The 21,601-nt window shown below is 39.1% G+C and overlaps 1 protein-coding gene across 3 annotated transcripts in view; it reads left to right on the top strand.

Moving 5' to 3' along the window:
* TRIP4 (thyroid hormone receptor interactor 4) overlaps positions 1–21,601 on the top strand; it is a 66,591-nt gene that overhangs the window by 21,177 nt on the left and 23,813 nt on the right. For all 3 annotated transcript variants that reach the window (XM_036304414.1, XM_036304432.1, XM_036304425.1), the window contains exons 6-10: positions 3,763–3,892; positions 6,711–6,926; positions 11,995–12,121; positions 17,553–17,740; positions 21,370–21,494. In XM_036304414.1, the coding sequence (XP_036160307.1) occupies positions 3,763–3,892; positions 6,711–6,926; positions 11,995–12,121; positions 17,553–17,740; positions 21,370–21,494 (786 nt within the window). The remainder of the gene's footprint in view (positions 1–3,762; positions 3,893–6,710; positions 6,927–11,994; positions 12,122–17,552; positions 17,741–21,369; positions 21,495–21,601) is intronic.

Raw genomic sequence — 21,601 nt, forward strand, 5'->3', positions numbered from 1 at the left:
CTGGTAGTTTGCTTGCCTCCATTTCATTTAGTTCTTTTTCTGGAGATTTCTTCTCTTCTTTCATTTGGAATCTGTTTCTTTTTCTCTGCATTTTGGCTGCTTCCCTAAGTGTGTTGCTATGTATTAGGTAGAGCTGCTACCTCTCCCAGACCTGGTATAGTGGTCTTGTGTACTAGGTGTCCTTTAGGGCCTAATAACATAGCCTCCCCAGTCTCCCAAGCTGGGCACTCTAGTTACACCTCTGTATGGGCTGTGTGCAGTGTCCTGTTGTAGTTGAGTTTTGATTGCTATTGGCAGTACTGGGAGGGATTGACACCCACCTCCCCCAGGATGCAATAATCAACTGATTACAGCAGAGGAGCTGCTGTGCTGGAGCTGATCCTCCTACCCAGCAATATTTGCTTCAGTAGGGCTTTGATGCCCACCAAGTTTGCCCCTTGAATTTGTCACTCCTGGATGTGGTAGGGTTGTAATCTGGCATGGTCTGAAGCTGTTCACTGAGTACACTGGCTCTGGGGCCTCTTACGAGGTGCAAAGTCAGCGGCTGCCTATGCTCTGCCTGGGGCATCCAGCAGGAGCTACTGAGTGATCTGCAGATGGCTGCTACTTATGCTGATCTTGGAGGTGCCCGCGAGAGGCTAAGCTGCAAACCAAGGCTAGCTGCTGCCCATACCAGGCTTGGGCCCACTTAGCAAGAGATATGGGGCATGCCAAGACCGGATGCTGCTTGTTTGTAATTTTTGAACTTTTAAGAGATTTTAGGAAAGTCTGCAACAGGAGCTAAAACAGGCAGTTTGTATAGAAAAGCCACTGGAAACAGCTTGGGTGGGCCTACAAGTTGGGTGGGGCAGGGTGTCAGGGAATCACCTGGGTGGGGTGAACACTGTGAACCAGGTTGATGCAGAGTCAGATGTGGTGCCTGCTGGCTCTGTTGGGGAGGAGGGTCTCAGAAAAAGAACAATGATCTCTGTCAGCACTTTTATCTAGTAAAGAGCTGTCCTCTGCCAGTTTTCCCCCTGATGTCAGACAATTCAATTCCTCCCCTTATGTTTCTGATGCCTTTCAAGTTGCTGCCCTGCACTGGATCTCAGAGGAAGTGAGTCCTAGTAGGTTCATGCATGGGTCCTTTAAGAACTGCCTGGGACTTCAACAGCCTCTCACTCAGCCACACTCCCCGCTGGTTTTTACAGCCAGAAGTTATGGGGACTTCTCTTTCTGGTACTGGAACCTGAACACTGGGGGCCTGGTATGGGCTGGAACCCCTCGTTCTTCAGAAAGTCCTCCTCAGCTAAGGTATTTCTTCCATTTTAAAAAATTATAACATCCAGAGTAAATTATCATTTTATTTATTTATTTATTTTTGTTTATCCTTACCTGAGGGCATTCTTTCCACTGACTTATAAAGAGAGTGGAAGGGATGGAGAAAGAGAAACATTGATTGGTTGCCTACTGCACACTCCCTCTTGGGGGAGGTAGTCAAGCTCGCCAACTGAGGTATGTGCCCTTGACCAGAATTAACGCTGCAACCCTTTAGTACACTGGCTGATGCTCTAACCACTGAGCACCCACCAGGACTCCTTTCAATTTTTCTCTGGCTCACGTGGCTGTGGGACCTGCCTGTTTTGTGTTTCTGCCCCTCCTATAGTCTCAATGTGGCTTATTCTGTAAATCTCTAATTGTAGAACTAACATTCAGCTAGATTTCAGGCTGTTCAGAATGATGCTTGTTTTGTAAGTTTAGTTGTAATTTTGACATGGTGTGGGAGGATTTTCATGTTGCATTTATCTACATGACCATCTTGTCTGGAAGTCCCCTCAATATTTTTTTAATTAGGATTTCTTTAAAGTCATTATTATGAGAAACGATAGTTCTAAGTGCTTTTTCAGCTGCCTCCTGCACACTCCCTACTGGGGATGTGCCTGCAACCAAGGTACATGCCTTTGACCGGATTCGAACCTGGGACCCTTGAGTCCGCAGGCTGACGCTCTATCCACTGAGCCAAACCGGTCAGGGCTAAGTGCTTTTTTTATATTCAGAATATAAGAATCAGTCAATCTCTCTGGCTGTCTTTTTTTGTGTCTGTATGTTTGTTTAAAACATATATTTTTATTGATTTCTGAGAGGAAGGTTTAAGGGGAAAGAGATAGAAACATCAGTGATGAGAGAGAATCACTGATGGACTGCCTCCTGCATGCCCCACACTGGGGATTGAGCCTGCAACCCAGGCATGTGCCTTGACCAGGAATCGAATTGTGACTTCCTGGTTCATAGGTAGATGCTCAACCATTGAGCCAAGCTGGCCGGGCTAATTTTTTTTCCTCATCCGAGGATGTGAGTTTTTTCATTGATTCCAGAGAGAGAGGAAGGGAGAGAGAAGGAGAAAGAGAGAGAAACATCAATCAGTTGCCTTTCATAGGCACCTCAACCAGGATCAAACCCACAACCTGTGTATGTACCCTGACCCATAATAGACTCATGACCCTTTGGTGCATGGGGCAACACTCTAACCACCTGAGCCACACCGGCCAGGGCTGTTTTTAAATTTTAAAAGAAAGATTTAATAGGATTTTGAGATAAAGAGAAAGGTCAGCCTTCATTATAGCCTAGTTGTTTTCGTAACAACTTTTAGATCTTGGTTTTGTCATAATTTATGGCTCTTTTTCTGGGAGTTGTAGATTTATAGTATGCTGTCATGAAGTAGATAACACGAGGCCAAGGAATGAATGTGGGCTTTATTTAATTAGACCTAAGTTTAAATTTTATTTTTACTTTCTAATCTCTGAGTGAACTCAGTGATTTTATTATTTCTGAACTTTGTTTATCTGTAAAACAGATAATACAAACTTTCTGACAAGGTTATTATGAGTATTAAATAATGTATATTAAGTGCCTTAGTATCTAATAAGTTCTCATTATTTCTATTTTCTTTTTGCAATTTCTCCTGTTTCTTCCATTATTTATTTATTTTTAAAAATTTTATTGATTTCAGAGAGGAAGGGAGAGGGAGAGAGAGATAGAAACATCAACGATGAGAGAGAATCATTGATCAGCTGTCTCCTGCATGCCGCCTACTGGGGATCAAGCTTGCAACCTAGCCATGTCCCCTGACCAGGAATTGAATCATGACCTCCGAGTTCACAGGTCAATGCTCAACCACTGGGCCACACCAGCCAGGCTATTTCTTCCATTATTTAGTTTTTAGTTTTAAAATATAAAAGTATGGCCCTGACCGATTTGGCTCAGTGGATAGAGTGTCGGCCTGCGGACTCGAGGGTCCCGGGTTCAGTTCCAGTCAAGGGCATGTACGTTGGTTGCGGGCACATCCCCAGTAGGGAGTGTGCAGGGAGGCAGCTGATTGATGTTTCTCTGTTATTGATGTTTCTAACTCTCTATCTCTCTCCCTTCCTCTCTGTAAAAAATCAATAAAATATATTAAAAAGAATAAAATATAAAAGTATGTTTAATGGTGATATTCAGTCCTACTTAATACAGTTTTTCATTTTTAAAGCATTTAATATTGTGTTGTTAAACAGTTTGGTACCCCTTGGTGATCCAAATTTCTATAAGGGAAGAAATGGACCTTAATATATATTGAGAACCTACTATGTGCTAAGCACTGCCTGTGTACTTGTTTTCCATTGAAATGAAAGCTGTCAGTCATCAGGGCAAAGCCAGATCTTCTGATTTTATTTTTCGCTGCACAGTGATACAACTAATTTGTATTATAAGCTGACACCATTTGATTTTCTTATTGAATTTTAGGGACGGAGAATTCTGGAAAAGTGGACATCTCTACCAAGGACCTTCTTCCTCATCAAGAGTTGCGATTTAAGTCTGGTCTGGAGAAGGCTATCAAGCATAAAGACAAACTGTTAGAGTTTGATAGAACTAGGTATGATATGATTAGAATAAGTGCTAAGAAGTAGACTAGTCCACAGATTCTGCCCATTAGAAATTATTTTGGCACTTGATACATTCTTAGGGGTGGAGTATGAAAAAGATTACAGGGAAAGAACAGCTTGGATAGTCTACATAGGAGGCCTATATGTATTTTTTAAATCGATGTTTGAATAAAGTTTTTTAAAATATATCCCACCAAGAGGATCCTACTGAGAAACAATTTTTTATTTTTAATACATGCTAGTATACATCCGGAAAGTTTCTTTGGGTTGAATAATTCCCCACATGTTTCACTTACAGACATTCAGTCATCATATATATTAGAGTGCAAACTGTTGTGTTGGGCTGTGGAATATCTATGAGACGTTGCCTCTGGGCGAGTGTAGGTAACGCCATATCATTGACACGAAATTTGTTTTCTAATTTAATGATTAATATATTAAAATGTTTCTCAATTGGCTTTTACATTCCTATGTTTTTGTCATTTAGCCCACTGACTTTTCTATCTTTATTTTTTTAAATATATTTTATTGATTTTTTACAAAAAGGAAGGGGAGAGGGATAGAGAGTTAGAAACATTGATGAGAGAGAAACATCCATCAGCTGCCTCCTGCACACCCCCTACTGGGGATGTGCCCACAACCTAGGTACATGCCCTTGACTGGAATTGAACCTGGGACCCTTCAGTCTGCAGGCTGATGCTCTATCCACTGAGCCAAACCGGTTAGGGCTGACTTTTTTTTAAGAGACAGAATTTGCTAGTTCTATTTTCTATTTCTTTCTCTTTCATCTTCTTCTTTGGGACCAAATACATATGTTGAAAATCAGTTAATGGTAAAAAGAAAAGAAATTAAATAGGACATAAATGCTCACTTCTCAAATGGCCACGTGAGGGTTCTTAGACCCCAAATCTCTTATTTACTGTAAATGACCTGGTAGTCTATCCCTGGCATTACAATTCTTTGTGTATGTGTATTTTTATTTTTTTTAATATGTTTTTATTGATTTCAGAGAGGAAGGAAGAGGGAGCCAGCAACCCAGGCATATGCCCTTGACCGGAATTAAACCCGGGACTCCTCAGTCCGCAGGCCAACGCTCTATCAACTGAGCCAAGCCGGCTAGGGCTATATGTGTGTTTTTAATCCTTTGGCCCTTCTAATACCAAACTGTTTGCTATGAATACATGAGATATAACTTTTAAAACTATTTCTTAAGCCTATTACCAGGTTTGTAATTCCATTTTTACTCTTTTTAAATATATATTTTTATTGATTTTTTACAGAGAGGAAGGGAGAGGGATAGAGAGTTAGAAACATCGATGAAAGAGAGATATCTATCAGCTGCCTCCTGCACATGCCCCACTGGGGACGTGCCCGCAACCAAGGTACATGTCCCTAACCAGAATCGAACCTGGGACCCCTGAGTCCGCAGGCTGACGCTCTATCCACTGAGCCAAACCAGTTAGGGCTCCATATTTACTCTTAATCCTTTAAATATTACTTTTAGACCTACTCAATAAAACTTTACCTTAGAAATAGAATTAGAAATGGAGTGCATCTCTTGATAAGTAAAAACTGGAAAAGTGTCTCTCTCTATTGATGTTGCTCTTTTGCTGATTTGTTCAAGGGTACCACTTGCATTATTCAGGTTCATATATAGGACCAATTTTCTCCTGAGCCCTCTTAAGCTTCCCACTCTGTCTACCTTAAAACTTTTATAATTCCAGCTGAATCTTGAGTAATTGAAATCACTATATGAATATGATTTGAGTGTTTCCCTATAACTATGTATATTACAAATTTGTAATTATGCACAAATCCAGTTGAGTTGTCATTTTATTATTATTTTTTAATCCTCACCTGAGGATATTTTTCCATTGATTTTTAGAGAGAGTGGAAGAGAGAGGGAAAGACAGAGAGAAATATTGATGTGAGAGAAACATATCCATTGGTTGCCTCCTGCACGCGCCCTGACCAGGGCCTGGGCAGGGGAGGAGCCTGCAACCTAGGTACATGCCCTTGATCAGAATTGAACCCGGGACCGTTCAGTCCACAGGCTGATGCTCTGTCCACAGTGCCAAACCGGCTAGGGCGATTTGTTATTTTAGAGTATTACTTAACTTCTGTGAGCCCTGGGTTTATTATCTGTGGAATGAGAGAGTGGATCATCAAGATTTCTTCTAGTTCTCAGTTTCTTTGTTAGAAAGAGGCCTGATTATCATATTCAGAACTTGGCCACTGTATTAGTAAAGGACTGGAGATTTGGGGAAGGGGCTCTGACATATAGTAGTAGAGAGTAAGTGTCCTAAGAATAAGCCACAGACTGAAGAGTCCAGATTAGAACACCAGTTTCTAAGGGAAAGGGTAGCAGTTGGGCCTAACAAGAATAGACTAAGTCCCAGTTATAGAGGGACTATCATATTAAATAAGTAAGTTGCCAAGACATGAACTCAGCTGCAGCAAAACCAGGCAGAAGCCCAGATTTCAGAAGATGAGGACTAGAGTACTATATTAAGGAAGCTAGAAGGACAGTGGATTATGGTGCAGTGTCTTTTCCTGGCTGACGATGAGATTAGTTTTAGGAGCTGAGCTGAGCTGAGCTTGCAATGGAGATAATTAATATGCAGAAGCTAGGAACCAGGCAGAGCTTGACCTAGTTTTAGAACATTCTTGGACCTCCATATTTGAGATAATAACCTTGAGGACAGCATAAGAGTTAGCTACCTTGAAGCAGTTTCCCAGTAATCAAGTTCCTATTTGTTAATAGGTGACCTAATTGCCATGTGTTGTTGTTGTTTTTCTTTTTCTTAGTATTCGAAGGACCCAAGTAATTGATGATGAATCAGATTACTTTGCCAGTGATTCTAACCAGTGGTTATCCAAAATTGAGCGGGAAACTTTGCAGAAGCGAGAGGAGGAGCTGAGAGAATTTCGACATGCCTCTCGGCTTTCTAAGAAGATCACCATTGACTTTGCAGGCAGGAAGATCGTGGAAGATGAAAATCCACTAGCCGAGTATCATAGCAAGTAAGTGGGTAGCAGCAGAAAAGGTCTGAAAGAAGGGGATGGTTTGATTGTAAAAGATTTACCCCATCTAATGGATCTGTTATTTTTGTTGACTTAAAAAAATAATATATTCATTTGGAATAGAAACATGTAAGAGTAGCTAAGAAAATTTTGAAAATGAACAGGGAGGGAAACTTGTCCTACTAGATAATTACAGTAGTTTTATTAAAAAAAAAAAACTTTAAAAAAATTAGATACAGTTTGGGCACAGGAATAAGTAATGAATTAATAGACTCCAGAAGGAAACCTGTGTGTCTGTATTGTATGTGTATGTGTGCATGGGTGTGTGTTTATATGTGTGTAAATTTAATATTTGATAAAGGTAATATTTCTAAATAGTAAGGAAAGGATTTAATATATGATGGGATGATTGGCCACCAGCTTAGAAAATATCTATAGTAGATCTCTACCTCAAATCATTCTGTGGCCCTAGCTGGTTTGGCTCAATGGATAGAGCATTGGCCTGCAGACTGAATGGTCCTGGGTTTGATACTGGTCAAGGGCACATGCCTGGGTTGCAGGCTCAATCCCTAGTGGGGAGCTTGCAGGAGGCAGCTGATCGATGATTCTCTCTCATCATTGATGTTTCTATCTCTATCTCTCTCTCCCTTTCCCTTCTCTGAAATCAATAAAAATATTTTTAAAAAAGATAACTCGTGACCTTTAACCCTTTGCGGTCCAATTTTATTTTTGGAATTCAAACAGTCTGGTCCAAATTAATTGACGGGATTGAATGTTGAACTTTTTAATGTTCTTATTGCTCGACGTTGGACCTGCTCCTAGCGCCTGGTCTGTCGAGGCAGCCTCGAGGTTGGACCGAAAAGGGTTAAAAAAAAATCTTCTGTGATAGTTTTGACTAACGAGTTAAATGTAAAAGAAATAAAAGAATTAGAAACAAATATAGACATATAGGAGGATATGGTTATTGTTTTGGTGTGATAAATCTCTAAGTAGGATCCAAAACCCAGAAGTCAAAAGACATAAAATATATTTAAAATAAAGTAAAAAAATAACAAACTTAGAGGAAATATTTTCAACATTTAACCAAGACTAACGTCCATCTCTATATATAAAAGCCAAGTGACTGGAACAACTGGTCTCTATGACGCACACTGCAGCTGGCCAACTGGCCCAAGCGGGGGTGTGTGTGTGTGGCCCCACCCCACAGCCAGCCCCAGCAGGATTGGGGGCGGGGCCGGCCAGCCACCCTCCTGTGGCCCCCCCCGCCAGCCCCGCCCCAAATCCCCCCCCCCAATCAGCCCCCATCAGGACTGGCCGGCTGACCCCACCTGTGCATGAATTTGTGCACCGGGCCTCTAGTAATATATAAATAGGCCTTCTGCAAATTAAGAGAAAAAGACCACATCCTGGTCACTGTGGCTCAGTTGGTTGGGCATCATCCGGTGCACCAGGAGGTTGCCGGTTTGATTCCTGGTCAAGTGTATATACCCAGTTGTGTGCTCCATCCTTGGTAGGGTGTGTGCAGGAGACAGCACATCCATGTTACTCTCTCACACCGATGTTTCTCACCCTCTCCCTCTCCCTCTCCCTCTCTCTCTAAAAATCAATAAAAATGTATTTTTAAAAATCCAGTAGAAAAATGGGCAAAGGCTAAGAATAGACAGTTTACAGGTGAAGAAATAAAAATAGTCATTAAATGTTTGAAAAAATACTCAACTTGTTATCAAAGAAATGCAAATTTTTAGCCATAGCTGGTTTGGTTCAGTGAATAGAGCCTTGGCCCACAGACTGAAGGGTTCCAGGTTTGATTCCGATCAAGGCCATGTACCTCAGTTGCAGGCTCGATCCCCAGCCCTGGTTGGGGTGCATGTAAGAGGCAACCAATCGATGTGTCTCTCTCACATTGATGTTTCTGTCTCTCCCCCTCCCTTCCACTCTCTCTAAAAAAAAATCAATGGAAAAATATCTTCAGTGAGGATTAACCAAAATAAAGAAGGACATATTTTTAAACATATGTACCATTAAATTGGTTGAAATAAAATATATATAATATTGCATAATTTGTGAGTGTAAGAAAATAGGTAGAAAATAGGTGTGCTCTTTCACTGTGGATGGGAGTATTAAAATGGTACAGCCTCTTTCAGGTGTAAAGCTTAGTGATCAGGCAATCATATACCATACAATTAGTTGCCTTTTTAGGAGATAAACAGGTACAAACACAAGCAGGACTAGACTTTGCGGTGCCTACTGTCCCCTTTGTTCACATGAGCATGAACAGACCAGTGTGAACTACACAGTAAAGGGGCTTTCTCTAATTCTGAACTGTGTGTGTGTAAAATCACACATACAACTGCACAGAAGGAGGAGCATAGGATCCCCCCCAAAATAAATAAAATAAATAAAGTGGTACAGCCTCAATATCAAGAATGAACTGTAATATACACTATGGATTTTGGGTGATAATGATGTCTCGGTATAGACTGATTAATTGTTACAAATGTACCACTTTATTGAAGGATGTTTGATAATGGGGGAAGCTCTGCATGTGTGGGGACAAGGGAGTATGAGTGTAAGGGAAATCTCTACACCTTACATTCAGTTGTGCTGTGAAACTAAAACTGCTCTAAAAAATAAAGTCTATTGGAAAGAAAATTGCCATTATGGCTACTTAGAGTTGAGAAGAGATACGCATATTGGCTCCAACGAAAAGAAAGCACATAGAGATCTTGCCCTTTTTTTTTTGTTTTGAAAATGATACCTTTCGCTCTCTCACACACACACACAAAAATGGATATTAGTGAACAGAGAAGTGTTTTTCACAAGGCCAAGTCCGTGGCTTTTCTCTTTCATACCTGGCAACTCCATGATCAACTTTTTCTAAACAAAGGAAATTCTACTTGCCCGCCTGGTCCCCCAATATTGCAAAATTTAAATAAATAAATAAATAAACAAAGGAAATTCTGCCACTAGTTTCAAAATAATTATTTGTTCGCATCTATTAAGTATATGATACACAGATATAAAGAAAAAAATAAAATTACTTCTGGGTGATGGGTTTAAGAATTCTTTTTCCTTCTATTAATTTGTATTTTCCAGTTTTTCCATAATAAAAATTGATTGCTTTTACAATAAAAATCATTTTATATCTCATAAGAAAGGGTTCAGCCTTTTAGAAGGGAAACTGGACAGTATCTCAAAATTTAAATGGTGCATACTTTTTGACTTATCAGCTGCACACCAGATATCAAATGCTAGTTTCTTTATTTGCTTCTCACAGTTTTAAAAATTATTTGCCATTCTTGCCCTACCTGGTTTGGCTCAGTGGATAGTGGCAACCTGCGGACTGAAGGATCCCGGGTTTGATTTTGGTCAAGGGCACATGCCTGGGTTGCAGGCTCAACCCCCAGTGGGGAGTGTGCAGGAGGCAGCCCATCAATGATTCTTTCTCATCATTGATGTTTCTATCTCGCTCTTCCTCTTTCTTCCTTTCTGAAATCAATAAAAATATATTAAAAAAAATTATTTGCCATTCTGCCCCGGCCAGGTGGCTCAGTTGGTTGGAGCATCATCCTGTACACTAAAACCTTGTGGGTTCGATTCCTGTTCAGGGCACATACATAGATTGCAGGTTCAATCCCCAGTCAGGGTGCATACGGTAGGCAACCGATCCATATTTCTCACATTTCTCTCTCTCTCTTAAAACATTAAAAAAACATAATCTCAGGTGAGGATTTTTTAAAAATTGCCATTCTGACTCATGAAAAATGGCATTTCATCAGAATTTTATTCACATTTCGAACATTCTAAAAATGTATTCATTAGCTATTTGTATTATTTCTTTTATACATTATGGAGTTCTGGATATACCAGTACTTACCACTGTACTATGTCTTAAATCTATTTCTCTTCTTCAGATCCTACTGTCCCTGCCTTATTTTAGACTCACCTCTTCCTTCAAATTCTTGTACTATTTTGTTTTGTTTTAAGCTTCATGCCTTTGTTTTTGCCTTTCCCTTGGTTTGGAAATCCCTCCCCCAATTTTTGCCTTTCAAATATCTACCTCTCTCTCAACCTGCTTCAGTACAGCACATGGGATGATAGGATAATAACCACCAAATGGATTTTGCCTCATAGTATTAATTACATCCTCTCATGTTTTATTCATCATCTTTATAGCTGCCTTAAACCTGCCACTTAGATTCAAAGCTTTCTTGAAAGGAGGAGCCATGTCTTCTACAACCTTTTAAGTTGCCTTCCATATAACAGGTTCCTAACAAGTAACTCTTTAGTTGTATTCAAGGTCAGGTTCAGTCTTTCCTACTGGTAGAAGCTTTTCATTATGTGTGTCTCAGAATCATTATCATCCTACATTTGTCAAACATTCAGCAGGGACATGGAGTAAAGCAGCAAGTAATGTAGTGCTATAGAGTAGAGTAAGGTACAGTCCCTGCAGGACCTATGATCTCTTACTATCCAATAGAATTAGTTCCACCAGTGAACATTATCCCATAGGTTTAGAGCCAAGTAGTCATAGCAAACACAATCATAGGATGTATCCAATGACTAAATAGTAGGTGCTATAGGACTTCAGAGAAAGGAGGAAGCACTTTTGTGTGGGGCCAGTAGAGGGCCTCATTAGAACTTCTGGGCCTTGAAGCAAGGCTAGAATTCATATCATCATGGAGGAATGGAGAGAGGGACTCCTGAGTGAGCAGAGGAGTAATTGAATGTGTTGAGTAAATAGGCTACCATAGAATACTATTCTGTGGGTCAGATTGTTTCTAGGCAACTTTTCTAATTCTTGAATTTTTAATAAACTCATTAGACAGATAAATGATTATAGTGGGCCCTACCTATTTTCTTGGCATTCTGGAGCTTTTACTAACTCATTCCTTAGGGTTGTTGGAGTAAAGAGAAGGAAATTTGGGTGGGGGAAGGCGGTTATCTATGAACCCCTCTTTGAATTTTAAAATTTATTACTGTAGAAGGCTTTTTTATTGGTGGTAAGTAAGTATGTTCTGAACATAGAATATTACCAATTATTGCATCCTTTGGTTTGTTATCACAGACTAGATGAGACAATACAGGCCATTGCCAGTGGAACCTTGAACCAATCACTGACCAAATTGGATAGATCTTCTGAAGAGCCTTTGGGAATTCTGGTGAATCCGAACCTGTACCAATCCCCTCCCCAGGTTAGTGGATCTTTGCTCTAAATGATAATGAGAGAAGTTTGGGCCCAGACATGTCTCCTTTCAAGTGTGCCTCTTTAATAGGCTTTAAATACCAATCTGCTTTCTCAGTATACCCACCAACCTTATTCTCTGGTTCAATTCATTCCAGTCTTTCTGCAGGACTTCTGACAAGTTGACCTGTATTATCTTCTGAGTATTTTCAAAGAGAAGGTTTGTTAAGTACTATAAAGATTTAGATAATTCCATGGTCCTTTTGTTAGTGTTTTTTTCTGTATATTTTATAGAATATAGGTAGTCCCATAGAGTGATGTTTTAAATTAATACATTAATTCACATATTCATTGTCATCATTTATTTTTCTATCAAGTACATTGAGCACCTGTTTTGTACAAGCATAGTAGACATAACTTCTATCTTTAACCCTTTTCGGTCGAACGTGGAGGCTGACTCGACAGACCAGGCGCTAGGAGCAGGTCCAACGTCGAGCTGAGGTCTAGTGAGACAGATAACTTCAACGTTCAATCCCGTCAATTAATTTGGACCAGACTGTTTGAATTCCAAAAATAAAATTGGACCGCAAAGGGTTAAAGAACTCAGAGACAAATAGGGGAAAAGATTATATATGCAACTTTAAGACTAATGGAGATATAAATAAAGTACAGTGGAAATCCAGAGGAGGGAAAGACTACTTCCAGTTGAGGGGATTAAAAGAGGCTTTTTATAGGGAAGCTGCCATTCATTACAAGTAAATATCCAAGAAAATGGATGTTTGGGGATGATGGGGAAAAAGCATTCCAGGCAGAATGAACTGTCGGAGTAAGGCATGGGTACACAATAGCATGGGAGATATATATGGAATACTGAATTTAAGCAACCTAGATAGTACTCATAAAAAGCATTATCGTGAGAAATAGACTAGGGTTAGGTAGGTAAAACCAGAGCTTAAATGTTTAGCTAGGAAGTTTTCACATTTTTATTTTGTAAATTAATGTGAGCCATAGAAGGTTCTTAAACAGAGTTGCATTCAAAGCAGTGCTGCAGACAGCTTCACTGGAAATATTTGTTCATCAGCACTGTATATGTGCTAGGTGTTTTTGCTAGGTGCTGGGAAATTAAAAGATAAAGGCCTAACTCCAATCCTTAAGGACTTCAGATTTAGTGGGAAGATGTGTTTGAATACAAATAATTACCTTTAATTAAGGTAATTGCTATGATAGACACATGTCATAGGTACAATAGGACTTTAGGAGAGAGTTCATAAGCCCACTCAAGGAGTCACAAAAGAAATAGTGTTTAAGAGGAGATGTAAGGGATGAATAGGAATTTTCAAGTAGACAGATCTGGGAAGGGAATTCCAGGTAGAAGATACAACATGTACAGAGGCTCAACAGTTTGAGAGCTTTGGAGAACCACAAGTAATTATTGTTTGAAGTTAAAATGGACTAGTAGGTGTATTAGTTTCCTAAGGCAGCCATGACAAAGTAACACAACTGCTTGGCTTACGACAACAGAAATCTATTCTCTCAGTTCTCAACATTGAAATTAAGATGTTAGCAGTGCCGTACTCCCTCTAAAGCAGCGGCTCTCAACCTGTAGGTCGTGACCCCTTTGGCGGTCGAACGACCCTTTCACAGGGGTCGCCTAAGACCATCCTGCATATCAAATATTTACGTTACGATTCATAACAGTAGCAACATTACAGTTATGAAGTAGCAACAAAAATAATTTTATGGTTGGGTCACAACATGAGGAACTGTATTTAAAGGGCCAGAAGGTTGAGAACCACTGCTCTAAAGGCTCTCCTGGAGAATGCTTTCTTACCTCTTTCAGCTTCTGGTGCCTGTAAGGCAGCCCTTGGTTTGTAGCTTGTCATTCTAGTCTCTGCATCTGTCTGCATATGGCCTTCTTTCCTGTGTATCTTTTAAAAATATATATATTAAAGCCGGGGACAGTGAAACAAGAAAGGGCTGGGGAAATGAGCCTAGTCTGGTCTGCTTTGGCTTACTAGGAAGTCAGAGAAAAAGGGGCCTTGGGGACAGGGCCAGAGGGTTAGCCCTGGACGAACTGCCACTGCCCATTGCTACTTGGTTGGGGTGGGGTCCCTTAGAGTTTAGGAAATTACCTGTTGGGGGAAGGAGATGGGGAGGGGCAGAGAGAAGTTGAGGGTATGCTCCCTGGAGGAAGAGCTTGCCTCCTGTGTGTCTTTGTTTTTATGTGTTCTCCCCTTTTATAAGGACACCCACCAGTCATTAGATTTCGGGTCCACCCTAATCCAGTATGACCTTAACTCATTTACATCTACAGAGATTCTATTTCCAAGTAAGGTTCTGGTGGATGTAAATTTGGAGGGGATACTACTTAAGCCAGTACAGTAGGCAGCATCTTATTATGAAAGCCTTTATGTCTCATGCTAAGGAGTTTGGTTTTATCCTAAAGTAGACAAAGAAGAGGCCTTGAAGGATTTTAGCTGAAGATTGATTTAACATCCATGCCTATGTAGAGAATGGATTGGAGGGAGGAATAAGACTAGAAGCAGGGAAATACCTAAAAAGATTATTGTAGTAACTCAGTGGGGAGATTCTGAGGGCTTAAATTAGTGTTGTAGCACTAGGAGGGCAGTAGACAGTTTCTTAAAGGCTAAAAAGGTAGATGAGACCACTTAACAGGGCTCAATAGTAATATTAAAAGGTAAGAAGAGATTAATTTAGCAAAATGACTGAGAGAATAGAGAAACAAGTAATATAAACAAGAACTGTAATAGAGAAGAACAGAATGTGGGCCTCAGAATTGTTCAAATATTAACATAATTATGAAATTACTTATTTCCCCTGTAATGGATCAGTTCGTCCTCTGTGTTCCTACTGAAGAGTTTATATCCCTGTGTAGTATTTACTCAATTCTGCCTTATATGTTATATAGGTGGGTTTTTTTTTCAAGTTCTGTGTGCATTCTTTTTTTCTTCTTTATTGATTACGGTATTACATAAGTAATACCCATTGCCCCTCCCCCCCACCTCCCACTCATGCCCTCACCCCCCTGGTGTCTGTGTCCATTGGTTAGCCTTATATGCATGCATACAAGTCTTTTGGTTGATCTCATCCCCTTACCCCGCCCTCCCCTACCTTCCCTCTGAGGTTTGACAGTCTGATTGATGCTTCTCTGTCTCTGGATCTGTTTTTGTTCATCAGTTTATGTTGTTTATTATATTCCATAAATGAGTGAGATCATATGATATTTATCTGACTGGCTTATTTTGCTTAGCGTAATGCTCTCCAGTTCCATCCATGCTGTTGCAAATGGTAAGAATTCCTTCTTTTGTACAGCAGCGTAGTATTCCATTGTGTAGATGTACCACGGGTTTTTAATCCACTCATCTGCTGATGAGCACTTAGGCTGTTTCCAAATCTTAGCTATTATAATTGCGCTATGAACATAGAGGTGCATATATCCTTTCTGATTGGTGTTTCTAGTTTTTTGGGATATATTCCTAGCAGTGGGATCACTGGATCAAATGGGAGTTCCATTTTTAGTTATGTTTTTAAAAAAATATATTTTATTGATTTTTTACAGAGAAGAAGGGAGAGGGATAGAGAGTTAGAAACATCAATCAGCCGCCTCCTGCACACTCCCTCCTGGGGATGTGCCCGCAACCAAGGTACGTGCCCTTGACCGGGATCGAACCTGGGACCCTTGAGTCCGCAGGCTGACACTCTATCCACTGAGCCAAACCGGCCAGGGCCATTTTTAGTTTTTTGCGGAACTCCATACTGTTCTCTCAATGAGGTACCATCTCACACCTGTCAGACTGGCTATCATCAACAAATCAACAAACGACAAGTGCTGGAGAGGATGTGGAGAAAAAGGAACACTTGTGCACTGCTGGTGGGAATGCAGACTGGTGCAGCCACTATGGAAGACAGTATGGAGTTTCCTTAAAAAACTGAAAATGGAACTCCCATTTGACCCTGTGATCCCACTTCTAGGAATATATCCCAAGAAACCAGAAACACCAATCAGAAAGGATATATGCACCCCTATGTTCATAGCAGCACAATTCACCATAGCTAAGATCTGGAAACAGCCTAAGTGCCCATCAGTAGATGAATGGATTAGAAAACTGTGGTACATCTACACGATGGAATACTATGCTGCTCTAAAAAGGAAGGAACTCTTACCATTTGCAACATCATGGATGGAACTGGAGAGCATTATGCTAAGTGAAATAAGCCAGTCAATGAAGGAAAAATACCACATGATCTCACTCATTCATGGATAATAGAGACCATTATAAACTTTTGAACAATAATAGATACAGAGGCAGAGCTGCCTCAAACAGATTGTCAAACTGCAGCAGGAAGGCCGGGGAGGGTTGGGGGGCAGGAGGTAGGGGGGTAAGAGATCAACTAAAGGACTTGTATGCATGCATATAATCATAACCAGTGGACATAAGACACTGGGGGATAGGGGAGGCTAGGGGACTGTCTAGGGCGGGGGGATAAAATGGACACATATGTAATACCCTTTGTAATACTTTAAGCAATAAAAAAAAAAAAAAAAGATTCTTAGGGATTTATTTAGTCCAACCCCATTATTTTACAGTAAAGTGACATCTTTAGGGGTTAAATGATTGCTTAGAGTTTCTAGACTACCACACTAGCATTTTTCCCCATCGATAAATTGCTAAGTAAAAAATCAAAAAATTAAAACAACTAACCTAACCTCACCATCCTAATAAAGCCTCTTTTTTCCCCCTTAAATTTTGGAGCTCTCAGTCTTCTTGTTCTGGATGGAAGAAACACTAACCTTTGTCTCTGACTGAACTACTGTCAGGACTCTTCAGGCTCCTGTAATTACCTGTACCCTATAATTTCTATTCTCTTTACATGATGGATGCCTCATTTCTGTAGTGCTCCATCCTCTCCTTTAGGGGCCAGTTCTTTAATGCAAGGTAAGAGAATAATACTTTTTGCATCCAGTCATCAGAATGACTGCCCCTGACAAGATCTGTTTGGCTTTATCATGGTACCAGCACATGAAGAATGTACAGATCAAAATGTTAAATCTTCATTGGGCTGATATATTTATGTTGGGAAACATAATGTATCCAATATAGATTATTAGTAAGTATAAAATGGAAATAATTACAGACCAGTTATTTGGTGTGATAGTTGTACTGTTGCTGGAATTAGGAAGCTTTGTGTGGCGATTTCAACATCCTAATTATCCTCTAAGATGGAACCTTGTTATCATACCTGGGCTTCTACTGAATTTGTACCTTCTCTAGCTCTTTTGTCCTTGTTTCAAAGATGGGATAAATTTTTCTGAGAATATGTTCCCACTATGATTTCATTATTAGCATTCATCTCAGTTTTTAGATCTACTCCGGGTTCTTTCCTTTTCAGAACTATATGTTGTTTTTCCCCCCGTGTAGTGGATAGACCAGACAGGTGCAGCCACACAGAAGAAGGCTTTCCATTCAGCAGGATCAGAACCAGAGTTCAACTCATATCGGCACCAGTTGCGAATCCAGGACGAAGAATTTCAGGAAGGCTTTGATGGTGGCTGGTGCCTCTCTATGCATCAGCCCTGGGCTTCTCTGCTTGTCAGGGGGATTAAAAGGTAAGAACAGAAATGAATCTTGACAATGAGATATTTTACAGTGACATTAAGTTGATTTAGAGTTATGGATTAGAATTTATTTTCCCCAATTTAGTGATGATTTATAATATTCATTGGTACATAAAACTTGAAGCAATATATTCATGTTACTGACTTGGTAATAGTTTTTATTTTTATTTTTTTTTACTGAATAGCTTTAAAAAACTGAGGTTAAAATGGCTAAGGATTTTAGTCATAACAAACAATAGAATACCAGTTTTTTTTTTATCTTTGTAGGAAGTCTATTTATAAAACTTCTCTTGGTGCTGCCTTTGTAATAAGGCACTCAACTTTTTAATGGTTTGATCCTATTTGAAATTCAAGGTTTTTAATATTTATTAATTTTTTAAGACATTAGCTTATTTGTTTTTGTTTTTCTTTCATTCATCTGACTATCTATCATCCAGCTAATCTATCTATCTGAGTAACCATATTGAGAAACTATTGTACCACAAATTCCTTTACTACAAAAAGTGGAAGAAGTAGTAAGGAATAGAAGAAGTATAATAGAGTTGTTGTACCTGTTAGTGGTGATAGTAATAGCTTATAATTCCATGGTTTCATATGTTTCTTCTCAATTCAATTTTTAAAAATAGTTCGGTTTTTCTTCTTTTATAAATGTAAATAGAAAATTGGAAAATACAGAAAAGTAGCTAGAAAAAAAAGATCACCTATAATCCCATCACCTAGAAACAGCTACTGTTAGCATTTTGGAGTGTTTATGTTCTTTTTCCTATGCAAATTATATAGTGAGGCCATAATATGTATTTATGTTTGTGTTTTTCTTCTTTCACTTTTCATTACAACATTTATTTTTCCTTTTTTATCCAGTTTTATTAAGATAAAATTGACATTTGCCCTGGCCAGTATGACTCAGTTGGTTGATTCCCAGTCGGGGCACATTCTCGGGTTGCAGGCTTGATCCCCAGTAGGGACGCGCAGGAAACAGCTGATCAATGATGCTTTCTCATCAGTGTTTCTCTCTCTCTCTTCCTCTTCCTTCCTCTCTTTCTAAAAAAAAAAAAAAAATCAATAAAAACATTACAAAAAGATAAAATTGGCATACAACATTGTATTTGCTTAAGGTATACAACATAATGATTTGATATACGTATATATATTGCAAAATGATTGTTGCAATTAGTTTAGTTAACATCATCACCACAGTTACACACTTTTTGTTTTTGTGATGGCAACTTTTAAGATCTATTCTCTTAGCAGCTTTCAAATATATATAATAAAATATTGTTAACTATAGTCACCATTTTGTACATTATATCCCCAGAAGTTTCTTATAACTTGAAGTTTTTAACTTTTAACTACTTTCCCCATTTCCTTCTGGCAACCACCAATCTGTTTTCTGTGTCTATGAGTTTGGTTTTTTTCACATTCTGTATATAAGTGAGATCATACAATATTTGTCTTTCTCTGTCTAACTTATTTTATTTCACTTAGCAAAATGCCTTCAATGTCTATCCATGTTGTTGCAAATGTCAGGATCTTCTTTATTTTTATTTATCATTTTAAAAAATATATATTTTATTGATTTTTTACAGAGAGGAAGGGCGAGGGATAGAGAGTTAGAAACATCAATGAGAGAGAAACATTGATCAGCTGTCTCCTGCACACCCCCTACTGGGGATGTGCCTGCAACCAAGGTACATGCCCTTGACTGGAATTGAACCCGGGGCCCTTCAGTCCGCAGGTCGACGCTCCATCCACTGAGCCAAACCGGTCCGGGCAGGATCTAATTTATTTTTATAGCTGTGACTAATAGATCATTATATATATATATATATAAATATATATATCACATCTTCTTTTTTTTTTTGATTAAGATATTACATATGTGTCCTTATCCCCACGTTACCCCCGTCACATCTTCTTTATCCATTCATTCATCAATCCGTGTCTTGGCTATTGTGACTAATTCTGCAGCGAATATGGGAGTACAGATATCTCTTCCTTCTTATTTTATCAGTTAGAATTTCATATGCCTGGCAGTGTCCTAACTCAACGGGATAATACTTTGTATTTAAATAACATTTTACCAATTTTTAAGAGGTAGCTTTATTAAATAGATTGGGCCAGTATTATTACAATCTTGGACAAATGAGGGCACTTAGGCAGGCAAAGGTAAAGCAGCTTGCTTTGAATTCCAAAGTTAGTTACTAGTGGCAGGAATGGTACTAGAGGTCAGGTGTCAAAGTGCTTTTTCCGCTCTCACTGTGTAAGAGTAATTTTTCTACTTTCCTGAAAGAAAATTTGTTATCAATATTTAGGAACAAGCATTAGTGCTTTGGTGTTTTCATGATGAACTGTGACTTTTCTCCTTCATTAAGGTGCGTTACCGTTTTCCCCCTCCTCTTGAAGATGAGGCTATCCTGCTTTGTCTATCTGTGTCATAGTCCAGGTGTGTAGCACTCTGCTACTGCTCCAGGGCAGCCAGGCCTGCAGGTGTCTGTTTCCTCATTCGTTCTCTGCAATTAGGTGCCTTCCCTTTTTAAAGTAGAAAACTAGACAGCTTGTTTTCTGCTGAGGGAATCAGAATGTTTACATTTCTCTCATCCTATTTTGGATCTATTTATTCAGATTTTCTCACTGCAAAGAACAGGATGAGCAGCATCCAACCCACAATCACTAATCCCACAGAAATAACGTGGGTGGTTTTGCTATACTTGTGAGGTCATTTCCCCAGTAGCCCTTAAGGTTATTTGGTATAGAGGGAAGAAATATTGATTCATTCCTCATTTACTGAGTACCTATTTTGTGCCCAGCAATCTTCCAATTCATCTACATTGGAAAACTAAGGATATGAGAACATCTCTGTTTCCTATTCTAAGAATAGCATCATAGGGGTATATCATCTAGGTACTTTATTGTATTGGTGTGAATTAAAAGAGAAACATATTTTTGTAATCCTTGGAGTAATGAAATTTTCTGGAATGCATTCTGTTACTCCATTTAAAGATTCTTTCAAACTAATGAACAGCTTATTTAATTACCTGCAAAGAACATAACCTTTTATAAAATACTTGGAAAATATAAATGAATGTGGTGGCAATTTAAAGAGTAAAGATTATAAACATTTTTATTTATTTAAATCATATTAATAATTATAAAAGTAACTATTCTTGAGGAATTATATGTGGGTGAGAATTTTTCTGTCAAGTTAGAGAACAATTAGCAAATCTTTCAGGGAAAAGGTTAGCCTTTGACTCAAAGAAAGGCAAAGATTTCCATTTTTATGGGACAACTTGGATACCTTGAAAATAGAAGATTTGGATTATAAAAGTCCCAAGGCTAATGAAAGCCCCCAGTCTGAGTTATAGAGATCATATTTTTAAAAAATAGAAGCTGAGAGAGATGAATTGTGCTTGTTCTGATAATAGGAATAACTGGGGAAAAGGAACACAGTTCATACTCATGTGAAGAGTATTGTGGGAGAATTGTTTTTCACAAAAAATACTTCTCTTGCTGAGGTATCATCTATAGATCTCTTTGTTCAACTGGATAATTTGTTGTATATTATGAGACCCTCCAGGACACTAGAATTTAGATTCTTCCTGCTAAATTTATACTTGTTTAAGGGTGGAGGGCAGAAGCTGGTACACTCCTCACAGAGGACGGCTTTGGATAGCAGCCACAGCCAAAAGACCCTCCCCTCAAGAAGTCTCAGAACTCCAGACTACATATCGTTTTCTTCGTGGGAAAGGTAACCACCATATATTCTCCTTTTAGTCTTTATTGAGAGAAGTCATTGACTTTCACTTCTTCTTCCTTTTTACTTCTTCCTATGATTTTTTTTTTTTTTGGCTGAAA

The sequence above is a fragment of the Myotis myotis genome, unplaced genomic scaffold, assembly GCF_014108235.1.
Source record: "Myotis myotis isolate mMyoMyo1 unplaced genomic scaffold, mMyoMyo1.p scaffold_m19_p_1, whole genome shotgun sequence".
In the NCBI taxonomy this organism is placed as follows: domain Eukaryota; kingdom Metazoa; phylum Chordata; class Mammalia; order Chiroptera; family Vespertilionidae; genus Myotis; species Myotis myotis.